The sequence below is a fragment of the Salvelinus namaycush genome, chromosome 20 (genome assembly GCF_016432855.1).
Source record: "Salvelinus namaycush isolate Seneca chromosome 20, SaNama_1.0, whole genome shotgun sequence".
NCBI lineage: Eukaryota > Metazoa > Chordata > Actinopteri > Salmoniformes > Salmonidae > Salvelinus > Salvelinus namaycush.
Window position 1 is genome coordinate 43,433,534 of NC_052326.1, and position 21,614 is coordinate 43,455,147.

At 43.0% G+C, this 21,614-nt stretch overlaps 1 protein-coding gene across 1 annotated transcript; it reads left to right on the forward strand.

Annotated features, from left to right (window-relative positions):
- Positions 1-11,908: 11,908 nt before the first annotated feature.
- Positions 11,909-16,485, forward strand: LOC120065623 (major intrinsically disordered Notch2-binding receptor 1-like). Its single transcript, XM_039016679.1, has 4 exons — positions 11,909-14,029; positions 14,344-14,352; positions 15,592-15,798; positions 16,291-16,485. Exons 1-4 carry the CDS (start codon positions 11,909-11,911, stop codon positions 16,483-16,485), a joined length of 2,532 nt encoding a protein of 843 aa, XP_038872607.1.
- The last annotated feature ends 5,129 nt before the right edge of the window (positions 16,486-21,614 follow it).

Here is a 21,614-nt window from a genome sequence, read left to right on the forward strand (position 1 = left end):
TGTAGATTGCTGAGGATTTTTTTTATTTAATCCATTTTAGACTAAGGCTGTAATGTAACAAAATGTGGAAAAAGTCAAGGTGTCTGAATACTTTCCGAATGCACTGTATACCACACCCTGTCGGATCTTATTGCTTAATTCTACTCTACTCTATTTGAGTTGAATGGGGGCGTTTCATGCAGACAGAATAAGCGCACTGTCTGTAAGGGCTAAATCTTAACTAGAGATACTATGGCCTTTTCTCAATTGCATAATCCTTGCGTCCTTTCTCCTTGTTGCCTTCTCAGATCTCAATGGATGAAAAGCCAGAGGTCCCTCCCCTCTGACCGTCTCTTACAATCGGTTTTGAGAAGGAGACGAGGAGAGAGGAAGCAAGGAGTTTGCAATTGAGAAAAGGCTACTGTATGTGTAACTCAAAATGTAATGTAACTCACGCCTCTTCGATTGATTGAATTTGGGCCTAAATTAATACGGCTGTCACTGTCACAGAGGGGTGGGAACGACGAGAGGACAGCTCTCAGATTAACAAGGCCCTGCTGAAGGAGCTGGTCAACAGGGGGAGAAAGCCCATGTTCACTGAGTTTCACCAGAGGTACTGTTTCTCTACTAATCAATTGCTGTTAACATATTTTTCTCTTATGTCTTGGCATGCCAACAAACAAATACGAGCTGGCTACATTTTAAGCATGTGCTGATTAAATACTGTATGTACAGACCTGGATTCAAATAGTATTTGTTAAATACTCTGAGTGTTTGTTTGATTGAGCCTGCCTGGGGTGGGCAGGGTTTGTACTTTTCGGAGTATTCCCATTGGTTCCATTACAGCCAGGCAACCTCAATCAAGTGCAGCTAAAGTTCACATAAAAAAGCTAAATAAAACAAATATTACTTGAATCCAGGTCTGATACTGTGAATATATTATAGAGAGAAAGGCTCACTCTTTTTCATTGTACACTACAAGCAATACTTATATAGAGTTGAACTGCAGAAGAAGAGGATGTTGGAACAGTATGACTTGGAGCTGGAAGTTGCGTGTGGAACTTTGAGAGTAGGAAGTTATCCCAGCAAAAAAATCATGGAGAAATTCAAAGGACAGTTACAGGTGAGAACCACTCTATTCAACCTGAACAACATTGTGGTTCTTGATTATGATCATTTAGATGTGAAAGCAGAGAATGTTCATAAGAGTTGGCAAACATTTTATTTGAAGAATGATATATAGTTTACTAATGGTTAACAAACTATTTATGAAAAAAAAGTAAATTAGCAGCCTTAACAACATTTGCATAATGCATTTTTATGTTTGCTCCATCAGGAGGCAGAAGAGGCCTTCATAGCTAAACTGTCTGCCTTAGCCCGGATCCCACTATCCTGCAAAGAGCTTGACACTGAGGATGACATCATAGGCAAGGACTTACAGCATGCTATACTACAATATACTACACTATACTACACTACACTGCACTATAAAAGTAGAACCTACCACACAGTTTTCTTTTTTATTTTATGATACTGTTTGAGAGTACTAATTGCATTATCAATGTCACATTTTCACAGAGGAGGAGAGTCCGACATTGTATCCAACATCCTGGAAGAGGCGGGAGCGTGAAACTATGCTCAAAAATCCAAAACTAGAAAATTGGAACACAACCATGTTTAATTAATACCTGAAAGTGTAGCTCTGTGATGGGGGGGGGGAGGGGGGGGGGGGGGGGGTGGTACTGGGCATTTTAGCTGTTTTCATGTGTAATATAACCCTTTTTAAACCTCTTTATGTAAATTCTTGTTTTTTTATATATACAACAATCAAAATGACTCATTTCTAACATCCCAAATGTAATGCTGCCATTTTCTGGTGCATGTAAATAAAACAGAAAAAAATAACTGTATATTACTTGATCTGTACCACTGCATATACACTGAACACAAATATAAATGCCAAATGTAAAGTGTTGGTCCAATGTTTCATGAGCTGAAATAAAAGATCCCAGATATATTCCATATGCTCAAAAAGCTTATTTATTGAAGGCAGTAGAACATCCATTGTTTTCACTGCAGAAACACAAACACATTCACAGAGAGAATGTTATGATCATATTACACACACGTAAAGCAATGGCTATAAGACCTCATTGGTCTAAAGTGTTTCACAATTTGTTTTAGTATTATTTTCAACCCACCTCTATAGAACATATCCTTTAAGGAATCCTTGTAGTTTATTTTTCATCTCAGCAACAGCCTCAGTCACATCTTCAATGTGAAAGAGGATGGACAACGATGCTGGGTAAGTCTGAAGATATACTGGGGCTGGAGAGAGACTGATAACTCTAGAGAGAGAGAGGGAGAAAAAAACTGTCAATCTGGCAGCTGCTGGTCTCCTGCCATTGCCCTTGAGAGAGTTTCTCACATAATGGACAGTAAAGTATCTATTCTATTCTTTCCATATCACCTGTATCAAGGCATGAAGGCATGAGCTGAAATAAAAGATCCCAGATATATTCCATATGCTCAAAAAGCTTATTTCTCTCAAATGTGTGCACAAATGTATTTACACCAGTTAGTGAGCATTTTTCATTTGCAAAGATAATCCATCCGTCTGACAGGTGTGGCATATCAATAAGCTGATTAAACAGCATGATCACTACACAGGTGCACCTTGTGCTGGGGGCAATAAAAGGCCACTCTAAAAGGTGCAGTTTTGTCACACAACACAATGCCACAAAAGTTTTGAAGGAGCTTGCAACTGGCATGCTGACTGCAGAAATGTCCACCAGAGCTGTTGCCAGAGAATTGAATGTTAATTTCTCTACCATAAGCCACCTCCAACTTCGTTTTAGAGAATTTGGCAGTATGTCCAACGGGCCTCACAACCTTAGACCACATATAACCACGCCAGCCCAGGACCTCCACATCCGGCTTCTTCACCTGTGGGATCAATCTGAGACCAGTGGGCAAATGCTCCCTTTCAATGATCAATGGCACGCTGGAGAATTGTGCACTTCAAGGAAGAATCCTATTTTCAACTGTACCAGGCAGATGGCAGATAGCGTGTATGGTGTCGTGTGGGCGAGCGGTTTGCTGATGTCAACGTTGTGAACAGAGTGGCCCATGATGGCGGTAGGGTTATGGTATGGGCATGCATAAACTACGGACAACGAATCCAAGTCCATTTTATTGATGGCAATTTGAAAGCACAGAGATCCTGAGGCACATTGTCGTGCCATTCATCACCCCATGTTTCAGCATGTTAATGCACGGCCCCATGTCGCAAGGATCTGTATACAATTTCTGGAAGCGGAAAATGTTCCAGGTTTTCCATGGCCTGCATACTCACCAAACATTGAGCATGTTTGGGATGCTCTGGATCGACGAGTACGACAGAGTTCTCCAGTTCCCGCCAATATCCAGCAACTTCGTACAGCCATTGAAGAGGAGTGGAACAACATTTCACAGGACACAATCAACATCCTTATCTATGCGATGGAGATATGTCATGCTGCATGAGGCAAATGGTGGTCACACCAGATACTGACTGGTTTTCTGATCTTCTGATTTTTTGCATTTGTGCAGATGGTTAGTCTTTATAGTGGTCTAGGGGTTAGTAAGACTGAAATATACACTTTTTCATAATCAACCAACCTATTTAATAATCAACCATCAAGTGCTTACTTTGACATAGGTGACCAAAATACAATGAGAGCAGTCAACTGCAATCTAAAGTGACTTCACAGTTACTTCACACGAATTAACTCTGTGCATGCGCTATAGTCACAGCACCACTAAGGGACCGAGAGTGTCAAAGTCACGAGGACAGACGTCTAATAGTAGTATGTCTATGCATTTCACTGGTTACATTTCTTCAGCCCCATCCCAAAACAATCAAATTACAGACTGCCCCTTTAAGTTTAGTTCTGTACTATTGAGGGTGACATTATTACCCAGTATCTACACTGAAGACAAAATCACTTGAATAAATAGGTCTACTGGAAAACATAATAAAGCATCACGATTGCATGGGGATTGTCACTACTATCATAGGTTACAAAGCTCAGCAGTAGTGTTGCTTTCAAAAAGCCTGAACCCAGGATAAAGGGACTGAGTGAATGTGGTCTGGACTCTGGAGGAGGGTCATTGTTTCAGAGACACTGTAGAAGGACAGCGTAGGACAGGGTTGGCTGGCCTCTAGTCACTAGTAGGCTCAGTCACTGGTATACTTTTATTTACAAAGCCATTTTGGGTTTACTACCTTTTTATTTGGGCATTTTTATTGTTCAGAAATGTGGTGGGTACTCTCTTCGTTCGCTGGACTTTATCCTGCTAACTGTTCCAAATGTCCGAACTGAATTTGGTAAAAGGGCTTTTATGTACTCTGTGCCATCGTCTTGGAACGCCTTACAAAATACTTTTAAACTGGAAGAACTTGTCTCGATTGGTATTTTTAAATCACTGATGAATGATCTTGAGACTGATTCCCTGACCTGTCAATGTTTTTAATTTGCTGTTTTTGATTTTGTTATACTCTTGTGAATTCTATGGTTTTTACTAGATTACTTGTAGTTTTTCATGTTGTTTGTCTGTAATTTTTGTAATGACTTGGTGCTGCCTATCTTGGCCAGGAGCTTCTGGAAAAATAGATTTTAAATCTCAATGAGCCCTTCCTGGTTAAATAAAGGTTTAATAATAATAATAAAAAATACCTGCCTTGTAATTCAGGTACACTCCTACTCTGGAGAACTGAGGGCCTGAGTTTTTAGTCACAACATTATTGTGTCTGAAACTATAACTACCACTAGAGTAATATAAGGATCCAGGATTTGTCATTGTTTCAAAATTTACTGTCATCACCTGCTATTCTGATGATGTCTTTAGATAAGACGGCTGTATAAACCTGCCTTTCACTCCTCTTCACCTCCCAGTAACACCCTCTCTGCACAGAATCTGGAAAAAGCTGGTGAATTTGTCTGGATGGAAAGGATGGAGTTGGTTTAATTCTGTATTTGTCAACTTTCTGTTCCCCTCAGACAAAGCGAGGTATGTGTGTGCTGTGTTTGGGTCCAATGTGAGCTGACATGAATCTAGAAAAAGAGCAGAGACCAATGAGGGGAGTTAGAACAATAAGTTAAGTCAGATACTGTATCTACCCTCTTTGATTATAGCAGAGCAGAGATCAAATCAGAGCGATACCAAGAGTCAGATACTGTGTCTAACTAGTATTTGGCTATGTATTTCTATCTTATGGTTTATGAGGAGTGTTAATAAAAAGAGACTAAGTTACTTCAGGATAAAGACACTCACATTATAAGAACTGTTCTCTGGTCTTTGGCTTTGGAGGCAGTAGAACATCCACTGTTTTCACTGCAGACACACAAACACATTCACAGAGAGAATGTTATGATCATATTACACACACGTAAAGCAATGGCTATAAGACCTCATTGGTCTAAAGTGTTTCACAATTTGTTTTAGTATTATTTTCAACCCACCTCTATAGAACATATCCTTTAAGGAATCCTTGTAGTTTATTTTTCATCTCAGCAACAGCCTCAGTCACATCTTCAATGTGAAAGAGGATGGACAACGATGCTGGGTAAGTCTGAAGATATACTGGGGCTGGAGAGAGACTGATAACTCTAGAGAGAGAGAGGGAGAAAAAAACTGTCAATCTGGCAGCTGCTGGTCTCCTGCCATTGCCCTTGAGAGAGTTTCTCACATAATGGACAGTAAAGTATCTATTCTATTCTTTCCATATCACCTGTATCAAGGCATTCTAGTTACCTGGAGGAAATGGATGTGATCCTCTGTGTTTGAGAGCTGCTCCAGTTTAGTGCCTTTCCTCCTCAGCTATCTCCTGCTACAGTTGCCCAAGGAGTACTTCAGCTTGACTCACTTGAGCCTTCTCTTGGACTCTGATCAGCTCCTTCACCTCAAAGCGCCTTCTTTCAATGGAGTGGATCAGATCAGTGAATATCCTCTCACTGTTCTCCACTGCTGCCTGTGCAGAGCGCTGTTAGGACAGAGAGAGAGAGAAGACAAGACCACTGTTAACTGGGGGCCAATATGACCCTGTTCCCCACATTGGGGCTCAGCGGGATTGGAGAGTGGCCTCTCATCGGCTGACTGGAGGAGAGAAGTGGAATTGTCTCCTCTGATCAATAATACTCACCTTGAGAGATTCCACAACCTGTTGGAGCTCCTTCAGCACATTCACTCTCTCTGGACTCTGCTGGACCTTCTGATGACTCATGTCCAGTTACCTCTGTGGACAGCAGTCGTCATTGAGATGTCACGATATTTGCTCAATAGTTCAATAGTATAGTAAAGTGATTTAACACGATATTTGCTCAATAGTTCAATAGTATAGTAAAGTGATTTAAGGCCCATAGAGGGTAGGGATTCAAATGTTATGGAAGTCCCTTCAAAAAATTATATTATCTATGTTAATAGTTGAAAGATTATTGCTTTTACAGTACATGTATCCGGGAGCTTAGACTGACTTTTGGATACGATTATGGTGTCTGACTAGAGCATGGGGATATTCTGAGAATCTAGATTCATCAATATACTCCTGGTTTATGATCATATTTTCATCTTTGGACCTCAATTTATTTCATGTGAATAACTACACTACATGACCAAAAGTATGTGGACACCTGCTCGTCAAACATCTCATTTTAAAATCATGGGCATTCATAAGGAGTTGGTCTCTCTTTGCTGCTATAACAGCCTTCACTCTTCTGGGAAGGCTTTCCACTAGATGTTGGAACATTGCTGCGGGGACTTGCTTTCATTCAGCCACAAGAGCATTGGTGAGGTCAGACACTGATGTTGGGTGATTAGGCCTGGTTCGAAGTCTGCGTTCCAATTCATCCCAAAGGTGTTCGATGGGGTTGAGGTCAGAGATCTTTGCAGGCCATTCAAGTTCTTCCACACCGATCTCGACAAACCATTTCTGTATGGACCGCTTTGTGCACGGGAGCATTGTCATGCTGAAACAGGAAAGGGCCTTCCCCAAACTGTTGCCACAAAGTTGGAAGCACAGAATCATCTAGAATGTAATTGTATGCTGTAGCGTTAAGATATCCCTTCACTGGAGCTAAAGGGCCTAGCCCGAACCATGAAAAACAGCCCCAGACCATTATTCCTCCTCCACCAAACTTTATAGTTGGCACTATGGATTGGGGCAGGTAGAGTTCTCCTGGCATCTGGCAAACCCAGATTAGTCTGTTGGACAGCCAGATGATGAAGCGTGATTCATCACTCCAGAGAACACGTTTCCACTGCTCCAGAGTCCAATGGCGGCGAGCTTTACACCACTCCAGTCAACGCTTGGCATTGCGCATGGTGATCTTAGGCTTGTGTGCGGCTGCTCGGCCATGGAAACCCATTCCATGAAGCTCCCAACGAACAGTTCTTGTGCTGACGTTGCTTCCAGAAGCAATTTAGAACTCGGTAGTGAGTGTTGCAACCGAGGACATACAATATTTACACCGTACGCGCTTCAGCACTCAGCGGTCCTGTTCTGTGAGATTGTGTGGCCTACCTCTTCGCGGATGAGCCTTTGTTGTTGCTCCTAGAAGTTTCCACTTCACAATAACAGCACTTACAGTTTTTTGCCTTACAGAAATTTGCCAAACTGTTTGGTTGGAAAGGTGACATCCTTTGACGGTGCCACGTTCAAAGTCACCTTACCTGTTACTCAGTCCTCTCTGCTGCAGCTGACACTGCATCATGGCCTTTATGTTCATCCATTGTACAAATATAACAAACCCACTGCTGATCGGTACGGCAGTAAATATCCAGCAGTTTGTCATGACGAGAGAAGATCTTCCCCTGTAGATGTGCGGTGGCTTTGACCAGATTGTGTTTCTTTTGTCCAGGAATATTATAGTGAGGCTGGAGGTGAGTCTCACAGCAGTCACCAGACATACCAGACAGGACATGAGGGCTTTCTGCTTTCTGGTCCCAGTGCAGAAATCACATGCCACATCTCAGGTCCAGCATAGTACAGAGCAGGAGCAGCCTGGAGTCCTGTCTTCTTCAGTTTTTCCACCACCTCAGCCAAAATGTTATTTTTCCTCAGAGCAGGCCTTGGAGTGAAGGTCTGTGTGCAATGGGGACTGTGTGCAATTGTCATCATCCTGATCACAGCAGCCTTCAATACAGCTCCTACAGTAACTGTGTCCACAGTGAATAGTAACCGGCTCATTCGGTAGATCCAGACAGACAGAACAACAGAACTGGTCCTGGTCCAGCTGAACTCTCTGTTGTGCCATTTGGACTGTTGTTGTTCACTCTCACACAGACTGACAACTCAGAGACTCAGATCAGTTTTGTTTTCTCAGAAACTGAAGAATGTTTGTAGGAGGTACTTCTTGTCTTCTTCTTCTTGTAACTTTCCGATGCATTGCTGCCTTTCACAGGTTGGCGTAGGTATTATACATTTATATATCTCATATTCCAGCCTCACACCAGTAAGTGCAGGCCAGTGGTATAGAGAAAAGCCAAAAGCTGTCAAGCTATTTCGCACTGCCGGTCATATTGAACCCAAGAGAGTTTCTAGTGAAATTAATGCCAGCTCACAGTACAATTCCCTCCTATTCTCTTTATACCACCTGCATTATAGCAGGACATGCTGTTCAGACTCCACCTCCCAACATTTCTCACACTTCCCATCTGTATGTTTCCCTACTAAAGCTAACCCACTTCCCAATCCACAATGACCTAACCTCAGACTTGTTACTCCCCAGGTACCTACTGACCTTCCTCACGGAGTTCTGGATAAAGAAAAACAATCCTCCGTTCTCATTTCTCTCCCACTCACGTTGCCACTTCTGAGTCATCCCCTCTGCTATGATGCGCCTACATTCCATCCTCCCTAACGGGACCACCACATCTACCTCCTCCCTCTTCAGAGCTGCCTTAGCTTCCTTATCTGCTGCTTCATTTCCCCTAACCCCTACATGGGCTGGGACTCACAGAAAACATACCTTACACACCCTTTCTGCCCCACCCCATAAAGTGCCATCAGTAGCTCGATTAACAAATCTTTGGACGTGCCCTAGACTTCCATTCGCTCAGTACAACCAGGAGAGTGGCAGAATCTGAACACAAAATGATCCTGTCAGGCCCCACTTCTTCCACCCACTACAGAGCCCACATTAGTGATATTATTTAATCAGAAAAGACTGAAAGTCCATCATACAGCTGCTTGCCCTGGTGTATCTGAAACTGGGAAACATGTATCCCAAACCCTGCTCTCTCACTACCCGGGACCCCACGCCCACTGTAAATGAGCCTCAACCACCCTGGAAGAATCTCCAAAGTCCTCAGCCTGCATTTCATCCAAAGTTTTCATGTCAACAGCCATCATGTCAACATCCCCCTCTTCCAGACCCCCCATTCCTGCATTTGGGTCACATACTAGAGGGACTTCCTGGTTCTGAGAGAGATCGAGATAGAGAGAGATTTTGTGGAGTGGCCCATTTTTCTAACTCTAACTCTGTATTGCCCGCTATGCACCACCACACCATCCTTGCAAGGAAATCTGGGCAAACTGTAAAGGCACTTAGCTGATTCTGGTGGATGAATTGCCATGTCGGCTCACAATGTTTAACTCACTAGGACTGACGTCTAATAAAGCAGTTGGTGGCTGACCTGACCAGAGTATCTACATGTAAAACTACTAGAAAACTCAAGGGTAAGAGAACTGTAAATTAAAGTCACCCATTACAATACAGTAATTACCTTGTAGCAGTGGTTAGAGATAGTTTATAGTTCTTTACTATTGAGGGAGTTGCAACATTATTACCCAGTATCTATATGTGAAATTACTCAATAACACCATGGTAAGATATCTGTTGGAGAGAGATCTGTTGGATGGATCTCATTGTGGCCTTGTGTCCCAAAGAGATGAAGAGAGGATTATTAACTATTAAGTTAATTACACAGTATGATGAAGAGAGGATTATTAAATATTAAGTTAATTACACAGTGTGATGAAAGACGATTATTACCTATTAAGTAAATGACACAGTATGATGAAGAGACGATTATTAACTATTAAGGTAATTACACAATTTGATGAATAGATGGTTGTTATTACACAGTATATTATAATTGTTTTCAAACATTGTACAAACAATTGCCAGAAATTACCTGCTACTATTATGTTATTTCTAGGCAAATACATCATAATTGATTTACTGTAGAATAAAATCTTATATAAAAGCGCTTTCCTATACCATCCACTCATTTTATGGATCGAAAGGGATTCCATCCTCGGTATATAATAGATTTATTCCTATATGGCTGACAGGTGAAACTGACAGAGATGTAGAAGCTGAAAGCTTTCGTCTCCTCTCAGTCTAATGGGGTTTTAAGTATTGGCCTTTATGGATGCTAATGTTTGCTAATGATGACAGATCCAGGAGAACTGGCCGGTGTGTGTGTCTGTGTGTGTGTGTGTGTGTGTGTGTTAGTGTGTGTGTGTGTTAGTGTGTGATCAGGTCGTCCACGCCTTATGGTTTACTGTCAAGCTAGATGTTGTTGAGGAGTCTGAATTATGAAATCATACATTTTTAATCAGTTTTCTCCTTTACACACTCAAACACACTTTTGTCATCTCACAGCCTAAAAGAAACACTCCCACACTCCATCACACACAGAGATATACTGTGCCAACCTTTATTTTAGGCTGGTGTATGATTAATATGATTAGCCTACATGTAGCCTCTAGTTTGTGTTGACATTTCAGGTGTCATAAAGCTATTCTATTCGGGGAGATCCTACTTAGTTTAATGGTTGCTTTTTTGAGGCTCCTTTGGGGACTTAGGGACTAGTGAGAGGATGACCTGGTTTCTAATTTTCGACTCTCAGCCTGGTCTGTAGCTACCCGTTTTAACAGAGCTCATCCAGGCAGATGAGAATTAACTGTGCAGTGGATTGGATCTTTCTTTCCAAAGGAATATCGTCCTTTCATTAATCTGCAGACAATATGCTTCCTGAGGTCATTTTGCGATTCTCAAAGCCAGTGCTGTTATTCTAACGGAGGTGCTGCTGTTGAAATTCAACTATTCTGTGCCCAGAGATAACAGGTAGGCTAGCTAAGTCTCCGACTTTGAGTGACTGTTATTTAAAACCTGACTGTTGATAAAATATTGTTTCTAAATAGGCTATCCTACTTTAAAGGCTTTTCAACCTTTTCACCAAGCACAAGTGAAGATGATTTCATGTTCTCATGTGATGGATTATTAATTGACACAGACTGGATTGACTCCATGACTGTGTTTGATTCTGCTCTCCCAATTGTTAAACTTTTAGTGCTTCTGAGATGGCTTAAAAACTACTACATTATCAGATTAATGTATGTCATATGTGCTATTTTATTTGTTTAAGATGTCTTTTAAAACGCTGCTATTTAAGTTTGGCTTTTCATTTAGCCTACTTTTTTTTCTGGTTCATTTCGAGTTAACCGGTGTACAGTATATGATAGGCTATGCAGCATTTCCTCGTCATTTCATCTGGTCAGTTATTTTAAGGCTCAAATTAAGGTCACTTGCTGTAAAGTGTGACTCTCAGTGAGATAGATCATTTTACATCACTGAAGTAAAACACCAGGGTCCACATATTTTTGGTTTGAATTGCAAGAGGGTGCATGCTTCATTAATTAGCTATAGATTGTGATTTCTTGTTATTTTGATATATGATAAATAATATTCTACTAATATGTTCTTTAGGCTAGCACACACTTTAAACTCCAGAGGTTTTACTCTGGCTTAGTGGTATTCAAGTGGTAATAAATTAGTGGTAATAAATTAATGGTATTTATCCTAGGAGTTATTTCCAACCACTTTGATTGTTCTCACATCTCCTGTTGATTTTATTGTTGATATGAAGGTGTTATTGGCTCATGGCCAGCCTGCAACAGGAGTACCCCCTGGTCCTGCTGGGTATTCTGGAGGAGCTTGCTGCTATGCGCCACTGGCTCTCCTTCCAGGACCTGTGTCGAATGGTCAGCACCCGCTTCGACCTGCAGCACCTCACAGAGCTTAGGAGCCTGCTGTTCTCCGCAGCCTGCCGCGACCCCTGTTTCCCCGCCACCCTCTTCAGAGACAGGGTCACCCCCAAGGGACTGGGGACATCCCCGATAGGCGTGGCAGCTGACATCGTCACTATATTCAACCTCATTCAAATGACGGGTGTGGCTCCCGATGAGGCCCAGGCTTCTCAGCCAATAAAAGGCAAGCCCGCCCCTCACATCGACCAATCCCCAGAGCCCTCTTTGCAAAGCTCTTTGCCCATCACTGACGAAGTGAGATTCTCCAGATGTGATAGGGTGCGCACACTTTCAGACTCTCAGACCATCTCAGGCCCCATCGACCCAAGCTTGCTCTGGCCCAAATCAAATTACTCGTTCCGCAAGCGCGCCAGTCTCCCTCCCGATCCCCTCTCTCTTGTCTCCTCATCCCCTCCGAGCCGTGCCAGGGCTGTGTCTTTCGACTGGCGCCACAACACCCCACTGTTCGCTGGCAGCGGCAATATCCCAGGCATGCAGAGCATCTACCTCCCCCTGGAGACGGACAGTGAGTCCTCCAAGGATTCCCTGAGCGGAGACTCGGCACCCAGAGATCCCGGATCGGAGCCGGGATCAGAGCCGGGATCACAGCCGGGATCGGAGCGGCATTCCTGCGTGAAGAAGAGAGACATCTTCAAGAAAGACTTCCACAACCAGTCGCAACTGGTTCCCCAGGTGACCATCAGTACTGAGTCTCAGACTCCAAGAGGAGGAGTAGGACGAAGAGGGAGGCAGGAACTTTTTTCCAACCGCAGCTTTGAACTGCTATCCAACCCGTATCCTTCCCCCACTGTTGGTCGGTCTTCGCCGGAGCGCCGGGCCAAGCATGAAAGCTTGGACGACCTTCAGGACTCCACGTACTTTGGCCCAGGGGATACTATTCAAGAATGGTCCCCCCTCCACCTCCAACCCCCCAGGGCCCAGAGGCCAGGGTGGGCCGACAAGAGCCTGAGTCTGGACGACAGGGTGGTGGGCTTAGCGGGGGTGGGTTTGGATGGCTCCGAGGGCTCTCTTCAGGTGAGACTCACTCCCAGCCCCACCACAAACAACATTGCTGGGGGGTTGTCCCCTCCAAAGGGATGGGAGGGGAACACCATTCCCGCACTTGGGGGAGGGGGGTTGACGGCCTGCAGCAGGGGCACCCAGACTGACACCATGCCGGACCCCCGGCGCCTGCGGAGCCTGGTGCACGCCGACCGGCTGTCCTTCATGACCTCGATGGATGACCCCGACATGATGGGCGAGGATGACATCAGCGCCATCTTCCGCTTCCTGGATGACATGAGCATGTGCGGCTCCACGGGGGTCCTCCACCCCCACGACGTGGGCCCCTCGGCAGCCCAGGATACCCCAGAGGCACGGCGTGGCCGCCTTGGCCAGCTCCAGAAGCTCTTTCACTCCCTGGATGGCAGTGACGATGGCGGCCTCAAGGCCAGCGTATGTAAACTGCTCCTGAGAATGGGCCAGATCGAGCGACGCCTGGAGTCGCTGTCCGAGGTCAAGGCCGAGATCTCCCAAGTTCTCTCCTTCCTCCAGCGACTGGATGAGAAGATACAAGAGCAGGTCATTAGAGGGGGAGGAGGGAGTGGAGGTAGGTGGCTGGGACCGCCCAGCGGTGGTGGGTCTTCCCTGGGTAGCCTGAGCCATTCGCTCACTCCTGGGTCTGGGGGCTCCTCGGAACCCCAGCCCCTGTCTGTGTCTGGGCATTCGTTTGGCAGCCTGGACTGGAACAAGTGGGGCAGCAGCCAAGGGAAGACAGAGACAAACGGAGGTCTGGGCGAGACCGAAGGGGGGAAGAAGGGGGTGCATTCTCGGCTGGCCTCCTCCAAGCCTGAGGAGAAAAGTGGCGCAGACTCCAAACGGCCGAGCGTCGTCTCCAACTCGTCTGCGCGGGATTGGACGGTGTCGTTCTCGAAAAGTAAAGATGGCAAGGCCCAGCCCGGGAAAAAACGGCAGGTGATGTACGACCTTAGTCAGTGCAACAGTGTATGTCAGTGTGTGTGTGTTGCTGTGCACGCATCAATTTGTTTTGAAATGTTTGGATTCGGTTGGGGGTAAGTGAGTATGTGTGTGTTATTGAGTGTGATCATTTTGTTAAGTCGGGTGTTTAACTGTGTGTGCTGTAAAGCAGTCTCAGGGTCTAACCTGTTATCTGCTCTGTATTTTCGTGTGTTGGTGTTTGGGCCTAGCCTGGTAAAGGAGACTGGCTGCTACTTCTCACATTTCATTTCACATTAAGTTATACAGAATGTGAGCTATTGTAAGATCAGTCGGGTTCAGTTGTGGAAAAAGTACTCAATTGTCATACTTGAGTAAAAGTAGAGATCCCTTAATAGAAAATGACTCAAGTAAAAGTGAGTCACCCAGTAAAATACTACTTCAGTGAAAGTCTAAAAGTATATGGTTTTAAATTGACTTAAAAAAGTAAAAAGTTTACTTTAAATGCTATACCAAAAATGCTGTATATTAAGCAAACCAGATGGCACAATTCTTGTTTTTTTATTTACAGATAGCAATAGGCACACTCCAACACTCAGACATCATTTACAAACGCAGTATTAGTGAGCCTGCCAGATAAGAGGCAGTAGGGGTGACAATGCATAATATTTATAGGTGTATGAATTGGACCATATTGTTGTCCTGCTTGAGCATTCGATATGTAACAAATACTTTTGGGTGTCAGGGAAAATGTATGGAGTAAAAAGTACATACAGTATATTATTTAGGAATGTAGTGGAGTAAAAGTAAAAGTTGCCAAAAATATAAATAGTAAAGTAAAGATACCCCAAAAAACTACTTAAGTAGTACTTTATAACACTGGTTGGGTTTCACAAGGCTAGTTTGGGCCTGTGTGTGTCAGAATAAGGAAATATAAGCTCTGTGGATTTTGGAGTTTTAGGCAGAGATGGGAAAAGACTAATACTCAAACCTAAAGCAGAACTTGAGTCAGACATGTAATTAGCTAGCCTGTTGGTCAGACTGTTTAGGTGGTCAGTTGAATACATAGTCGATTAGTATAACCCATGGCTCTTTTACTTTCAATGCAGGACTGTCTTTCATCGTACACTCTTCGAAAAAAGGGTTCAGCTGTCCCCATAGGAGAACCCTTTTTGGTTCCAAGTAGAATCCTTTTGAGTTCCATGTAGAATCCTTTGTTCAAAGTGTTCTACATGGAGTCAAAAAGGGTTTTAACTGGAACCAAAAGGGTTCTAGCTGGAATCAATAAGGGTTCTTCAAATGGTTCTCCTATGGCGACAGCTGAAGAACTCTTTTAGGTTCTAAATAGCACTTTTTCTAAGACTGTAATCAGTAATTTTCCACTTAGGATAAGAAGGCAAGAGAAGGTCTGCTTGTGTGTATCCAGTTTGATCACGTTTATTCCAATATGACAACTTTTGTTTCTGCCTTTACGTTTGCTCTATTTTTCTCTCTTCCTCCTTCTCATCCATCCGCATTCTCTCTTTCACATCTCTGACTCGCCCTTCATGCAGATGGACCAATCAAACAACTCCGCCCAGAGTCATAAGCTCCCCCTTCAAAAACACTCCCACCTGGTGGAGCCAGTGTTCAGTTCCTCTCTCTTGCGTCAGAAGGGTGGCGGGTTGACCAATCCTGGGTTGTCCTCTGGGTTGCCCTGTGACCCCAGATTGGCTGGGGGGGGAGGAGGAGCCCCGGTCTGGACCGTGGAGGACAGAGAGGCCAGAATGTCCCCTCTGGAACTGCAGGTACATTAGGACCTTATTGGCCTTTTGGTAACACTTTCCTTTAATTAAACCACAGACCACATTTAATCAGCTTGCCGGACGTATCTGGCCCATCGGCCCCCAGTTTGAGACCCCTGCTTTCCAAGAGGAAATATTTTGTTGTTATTATGAGCACTTAAAATGTCTTATTATAAGCTTAAATGTATTAATATGCTGTTTATTCAACAGACTGAAAACAGATGTTATTCAGTCAGGGTCATTATGAGATGATGCTTATAACTGCATCATAAAGCATTCGGTAAAGTTTCACAGAGCTTTCTCCTAAAATGATATAAACCAGGATTAGTCATTGAATCTTTAGAAAACATATATTCAGAAAATGTATATTCACTGGGATCCAAATGGAACTCCCAGTGAATAATACTTTTAACGAAGAAACTCAAACAGTTATCTATCTGACTGTCTAACATCTGGCATGATAGAGTAGTGGTGACCTTATGTTTTGTTTCGTAGGCCCAGGAGTCTCTAAACCCCAATAATCTGGAGTTTTGGATGGAGGACATCTACACGCCAGGTTACGACACACTACTGAGGCGCAAAGAGGCTGACCAGCGCAGAGCCAAAGCCTGCAAGCTGGGGGCGCTCATCTTCACAGCCATTACCATAGTCCTTGTCATCGTCATCCCCATCGCCACAATGAGCTCCTGAGGCTCTGATTGGATATCAGACAGGAAACCTCCAAACAAAGACTGACTTGATTGGTTGATTAGTGATGACGAGATGCAGGGATTCTGAAGTCTGAATGCAGTGTTTATCTGATATATAACCATTTTTTCATATAACGATGTAGGGGACTAATATGCCCTACATATACCATGCTTTGCACCACTTCTCTCAGGAGAGAGTAATAACAAAAGACAAAGCTAAACTAATGCAAACTCTTTGTGAATCCCCATGTTATCACAGTCAGTTATGCCCTTGAGTGCTATTTTGGCCTTATCCTTTTGCCCACAAACCCTACAGGGCGATTTTCTTTCAAGCACAACTGAAGAAATTCTACATTGTAAAAAGCACAGCATTTGTGTAGGTCTACTGTCTGACTTTGAAAGCCTTTGTTTCTCATTAAGCAGTATGGTGCAGTAAGTTATGTTGAATAAAACAACTTTGTTGTCATAGTGGTTTTTCAAGAGTGGGAAATCTGGGATTTCTGCTATTTTTCGCTGGCTAAGGCAATGTATTTGTTTCATGAGATATGCCACCCCTGTTTGCAGGGCCGGTCCTTGCTGTTCTGTGCCCTAGGCAAGACCAAAAAATGACATCCCCCAAAACTAGAATAGTGCCAGTAAGCAAAATCACATTGAAAAGACATCTAAAATATGTATTTTCCAGACATAGAAGTTAGGTTCAATTTAGGTCTGAATGAAAGGTGAAAAGATGTATTTTCCATACGTTTAAAATACATATTTTCCAGGACGTTGAAAAGGCATATTTTCCGGACGTTGAAAAATACATATTTTCCTGACGTTGAAATAAGGTTTCTTTTCGGTTCTATTAAAAGTTGAAAATACTTATTTTCCGGATGTTGAAAATACGTATTTTTAGGATATGTTGTTTGTTAACATGACAGTACATTTTTTTTAGGTTATGCTATTTGATCGGAGAAACCTGCATGATGTAAAAAGTGTCTTAGGTTAGGCTATTTGATTGAAGAAACCTGCATGATGTAAAAAGTGTCCTTGTCATTAAATTGTCATATATTTTATCACCAGCCTGTAGGCTACAGAAAAGGCAACGTGCTCTTTCTACCATATCCGATATCTGCTACACAGGGGTGCAACTTTCACTGAGGACGGGGGGGACATGTCTCCCCCACATTCTGAAATTGCATTTTTGTTCCCCACAGTTTTACCATTGGAATGTGATACAAAACTAGGCAACGGTGTGCTTTAGGACCATGTGGATGCCTCAGAACGGACGGGTAGGCTGTTTGGAGTGTTTATCCGACTGGATAAAAACATTACAATAATTATAATTTTGCCCCCCCCACTTCTAAAACCAAAGTTGTGCCCCTGCTACTACATGATTTATGTTTTACATTGGTGGAGCGCCGCAGCAATGCGTCTCTCCAACAGAACCCCGGAGAGGCATGCTGGGAATGGACAAGCAAAATATTTTGCGCCGCTGCCTTTGACAAAGTGGGCACTGCTTATCACAGGACGGTATCAATGTTCACCTAAAAAGCCATTATGCTACTGGTTGAAAGAAATTGCCATTGTTTTGGGGCCGGATAATGTGAGGTTTTATGTGTTGTTGTTGGAGGTGCATCTTGGTCAGTTTAGCTCAGAAAATGCCGCCCTCATCAATCTGCCGCCATAGGCGGACGCCTAATCCTGCCCAATGAGAGGGCCTGGTCGTGCCTGTTTGTTTAGTTGTTGTTGATGTTTTGGTTCTTTGGGATATGGAAAAAGGAATCCTCTGCCAGGAACCACTTTGTGAATAGGGGATTCACTGTGTAATATAATTTGTGTGATACCACTCTACCATGTTACTGTATGTACACACACACGCATGCACATCACATCACATTAATAAAATCAAGGCCTGTATAATACACACAGCCAAAGTTCCTATGACGTGATTGCCAGGGAACCTCACCCACCCACACACGCAGAATGTTGAGAGCATTGCTTCCTCTTAAGTGGATGTGTGTCGACGAAGTGGTCCCCTCGAGTCTAGTTGCAGATCCATTACCGTTGTTGTGTTGGAGCCACAGGAAAGCTGTTGTGCTCAGCACAACGCTGCCAGTCTGTGGGGATTCAGTAATAGTAATGACTTGAAACTCCACACCCTTGGATCCCTGGTCTTTTCCAGTGACCCACTAAATACAGAAAAGCTAGATCCCGATTTTAAGGAACAACACAAAAGGGGTTTCCTGCAGTCAACCATCTTTGCTCATACCGGATGCACACAAAAGGCGTTATTACGCGCCTTGTACACAACACAGTTTTTGTTTTGCGTTAAACAATAGACTTGATGTTTTGTTACAACGAAAGGCAGAACACATTGCCCTTTCCAGCAGGAAAATGACCAAATCGCCTTCTAGAGCCCTCATGGTGGAATGTTATTAATATTTTCAGTGCTTAAAAACCTCTTAAGTATCTGGCCCCTTTTAGTCAATTTTCGCCTAAAACGACATACCCAAATCTAACTGCCTGTAGCTCAGGACCTGAAGCAAGGATATGCAAATTATTGATATCATTTGAAAGGAAACACTTTGAAGTTTGTGGAAATGTAAAATTAATGTAGGATAATATAACACATTAGATTTGGTAAAAGATAATACAAAGAAAAAAAGATGCATCTTTTTTATTTTTTCCCCCATCATCTTTGAAATGCAAGAGAAAGGCCACAATGTATTATTCCAGTTTAGGCGCCATTTAGATTTTGGCCACTAGATGGCAGCAGTGTACGTGCAACGTTTTAGACTGATCCAATGAACCCTTGTATTTCTGTTCAAAATGTTGGATCAAGTCTGCCCAAATGTGCCAAATTGGTTTATTGATACATTTTCAAGTTCATAACTGTGCACTCTCATCAAACAATAGCTTGGTATTCTTTCACTGTAATAGCTACTGTAAATTGGACAGTGCCGTTAGATTAACACAAATTTAAGCATTCTGCCCGTATCAGATATGTCTATGTCCTGGGAAATGTTCTTGTTACTTAGAACCTCATACTAATCACATTAGCTGCACGTTAGCTCAGCGTCCCGAGGTTGGGACCGATCCTGTTGTAAATCTGGAGGTGCCAGAACAAAACGTGAGCGTGAGAGGTGGTTGAACTCGGGAGGTCTGAGGTCCCGGAACGCATGAGAAATAAAGCCATGCATATATATCGTCGCATTTGTGTAGTGGCATTGAGCAGTAGAGTAGAGGCACTTACAGAAGTTGCACACATGGGGAACATTTTTTAGTAGCCTAGGGTCTGGGAAAAATGCCCTTTTATAAACGCATTTCATGCAATTCTACGTAAATTTAGATGACTGGAGGCTTTGGCAGAATATTTTTTCATACCGCACAAATGATCGAAATGACAGGCTACTTTGACACTAACAAACTGAGAATCTGAGATCAATAAAAATGACCTTGTTTTGAATACATCAATAGCCTAGGCCTAGGTGTATGGAGACATATTGGCTACAATATGATAAGGAAACTATAGTCCTTAAAATGCTTTCCAGTTTCACTGACTCACCCAATGATGAGCAGCTCTCTCGCTGGTGATAGCCGATGCGCTGGTGCCAAAAGAAAGCCTATCTTACTCTTGTTTTACTTTGTACACCAATATTTGGAAGTTGATCAAATATTTTGGTAGCCTACAGCAGGCTCATGTCTATCAGAGCAGGGAAAGGGAGAGAGAGATCATATAAAGTGATTCTCATTCTAGTTCTGTGAGAGACACATGCGCGCTTCTCACACAGCCACCGCCAGGCGTTGGTCTCAAACATGCTGTAGGTTACAATGTTACGCAAACCATAAGCCCAGGTCGGCCCAACTCTTAGAATATCAGGCCCAGGCTGAAAATCTACTTTTTCACACTGTGTTTTTAAGGGGGAAGGAGAATTAACGAAGAGGCAACTCAAATGAACTTTGATCTCTTTTATTAGAATTTATACATGCCATGAGGTACCGGATACAGATAGGTTCCGGAAAAAAACAAAGATGTGCCGACCCTGTTCTGGCAGGATCCAGCTCAAGGTAAGCACTTTCACAATTAAAAACATTGTTATTTTTTAAAATATCAGATTCTGTGTCAAACAGTTTTGTTATACATTATTTCAGTCTTCTGTGATGTATGTAAAGTGTCATATTGGAATGCAAATTCAACATGGAATATATCTACATAGGTTAATTGTTTGTCTTTTACCCTCATTGTTGTTATTCCTGAGTCTGATAGTGAAGGCTTTTTCTCCTGTACCCTCTTTACTGTAAAATACTTGATCCAGCCACACTGTGTTACAGGTAGTTTCATGTTTCACTCTAATCAGTTTAACTCATGTGTGAACACATGCTTGTAGGTGGCGGGAAGCCCTATCAGCATCATACGTGTGGATAGTATGCATTAGAGTTGCAGGATTGGTCTGTGTTAAAGTGCTACAGTGGATGGAGAATTGTGTGTACAAAGAATGCGTACAGATTTAAGTGATGTAGGGCAGAAGGAGTGGTGTGTTTTAATAGAAATCTGTTGGTAAAACTCTTCACTGACATGATAGGTGGTGGCTTATTTCCCAAAATGCCTTCTCTGGGTTGTTTGGTAATGCAAAGTCATTCCATATTCTCTTTCCATATCACAGTCTTTGTAAGACGGATGCCAAGCTTCCTAGAGAGGAAACTCACTAACTTCTCTAGTCAGTCCAAGACAAAGTAGACTGATTTGAGAGGAGAAAGAGAGTTCCGGCAGTTAATTGATGCTTGATTAGTGGAATATTTGCAGAGCCATGAAAGGGCCTCTAGCTGTTGTATAAATAATAGATATAGACAAAGAGTCAGTATTATTGACTGACAAGTCCAATGATCTCAAATCAAGACTAATGGACCTACAGTAGTGGAAGAGCAATTTGAAACACAAAGAAGACAATTATGAGTGAGCGACTAGCATAGCAGAGTTAATGCTCGTGGTGTGTGTGTACAGGTGTGTGTTTGCCTATTTGCATGTCGTCCTATTTTTTACAAACACATACAATTTTGATCCAAATGTGTTTGTATGTTAGCGTGTGTCCGCAAGTGAGTGAGTGTCTGTCCTCCTCATTATATGGCACAGTAAAGCTGATGCAGGGC

Coding starts and splice junctions, on each gene's coding strand:
- LOC120065623 (XM_039016679.1), top strand. CDS start 11,909: ATGGCCAGCCTGCAACAGGAGTACCCCCTGGTCCTGCTGGGTATTCTG. Junction 15,799..16,290: donor TGTCCCCTCTGGAACTGCAG/GTACATTAGGAC, acceptor TTTGTTTCGTAG/GCCCAGGAGTCTCTAAACCC.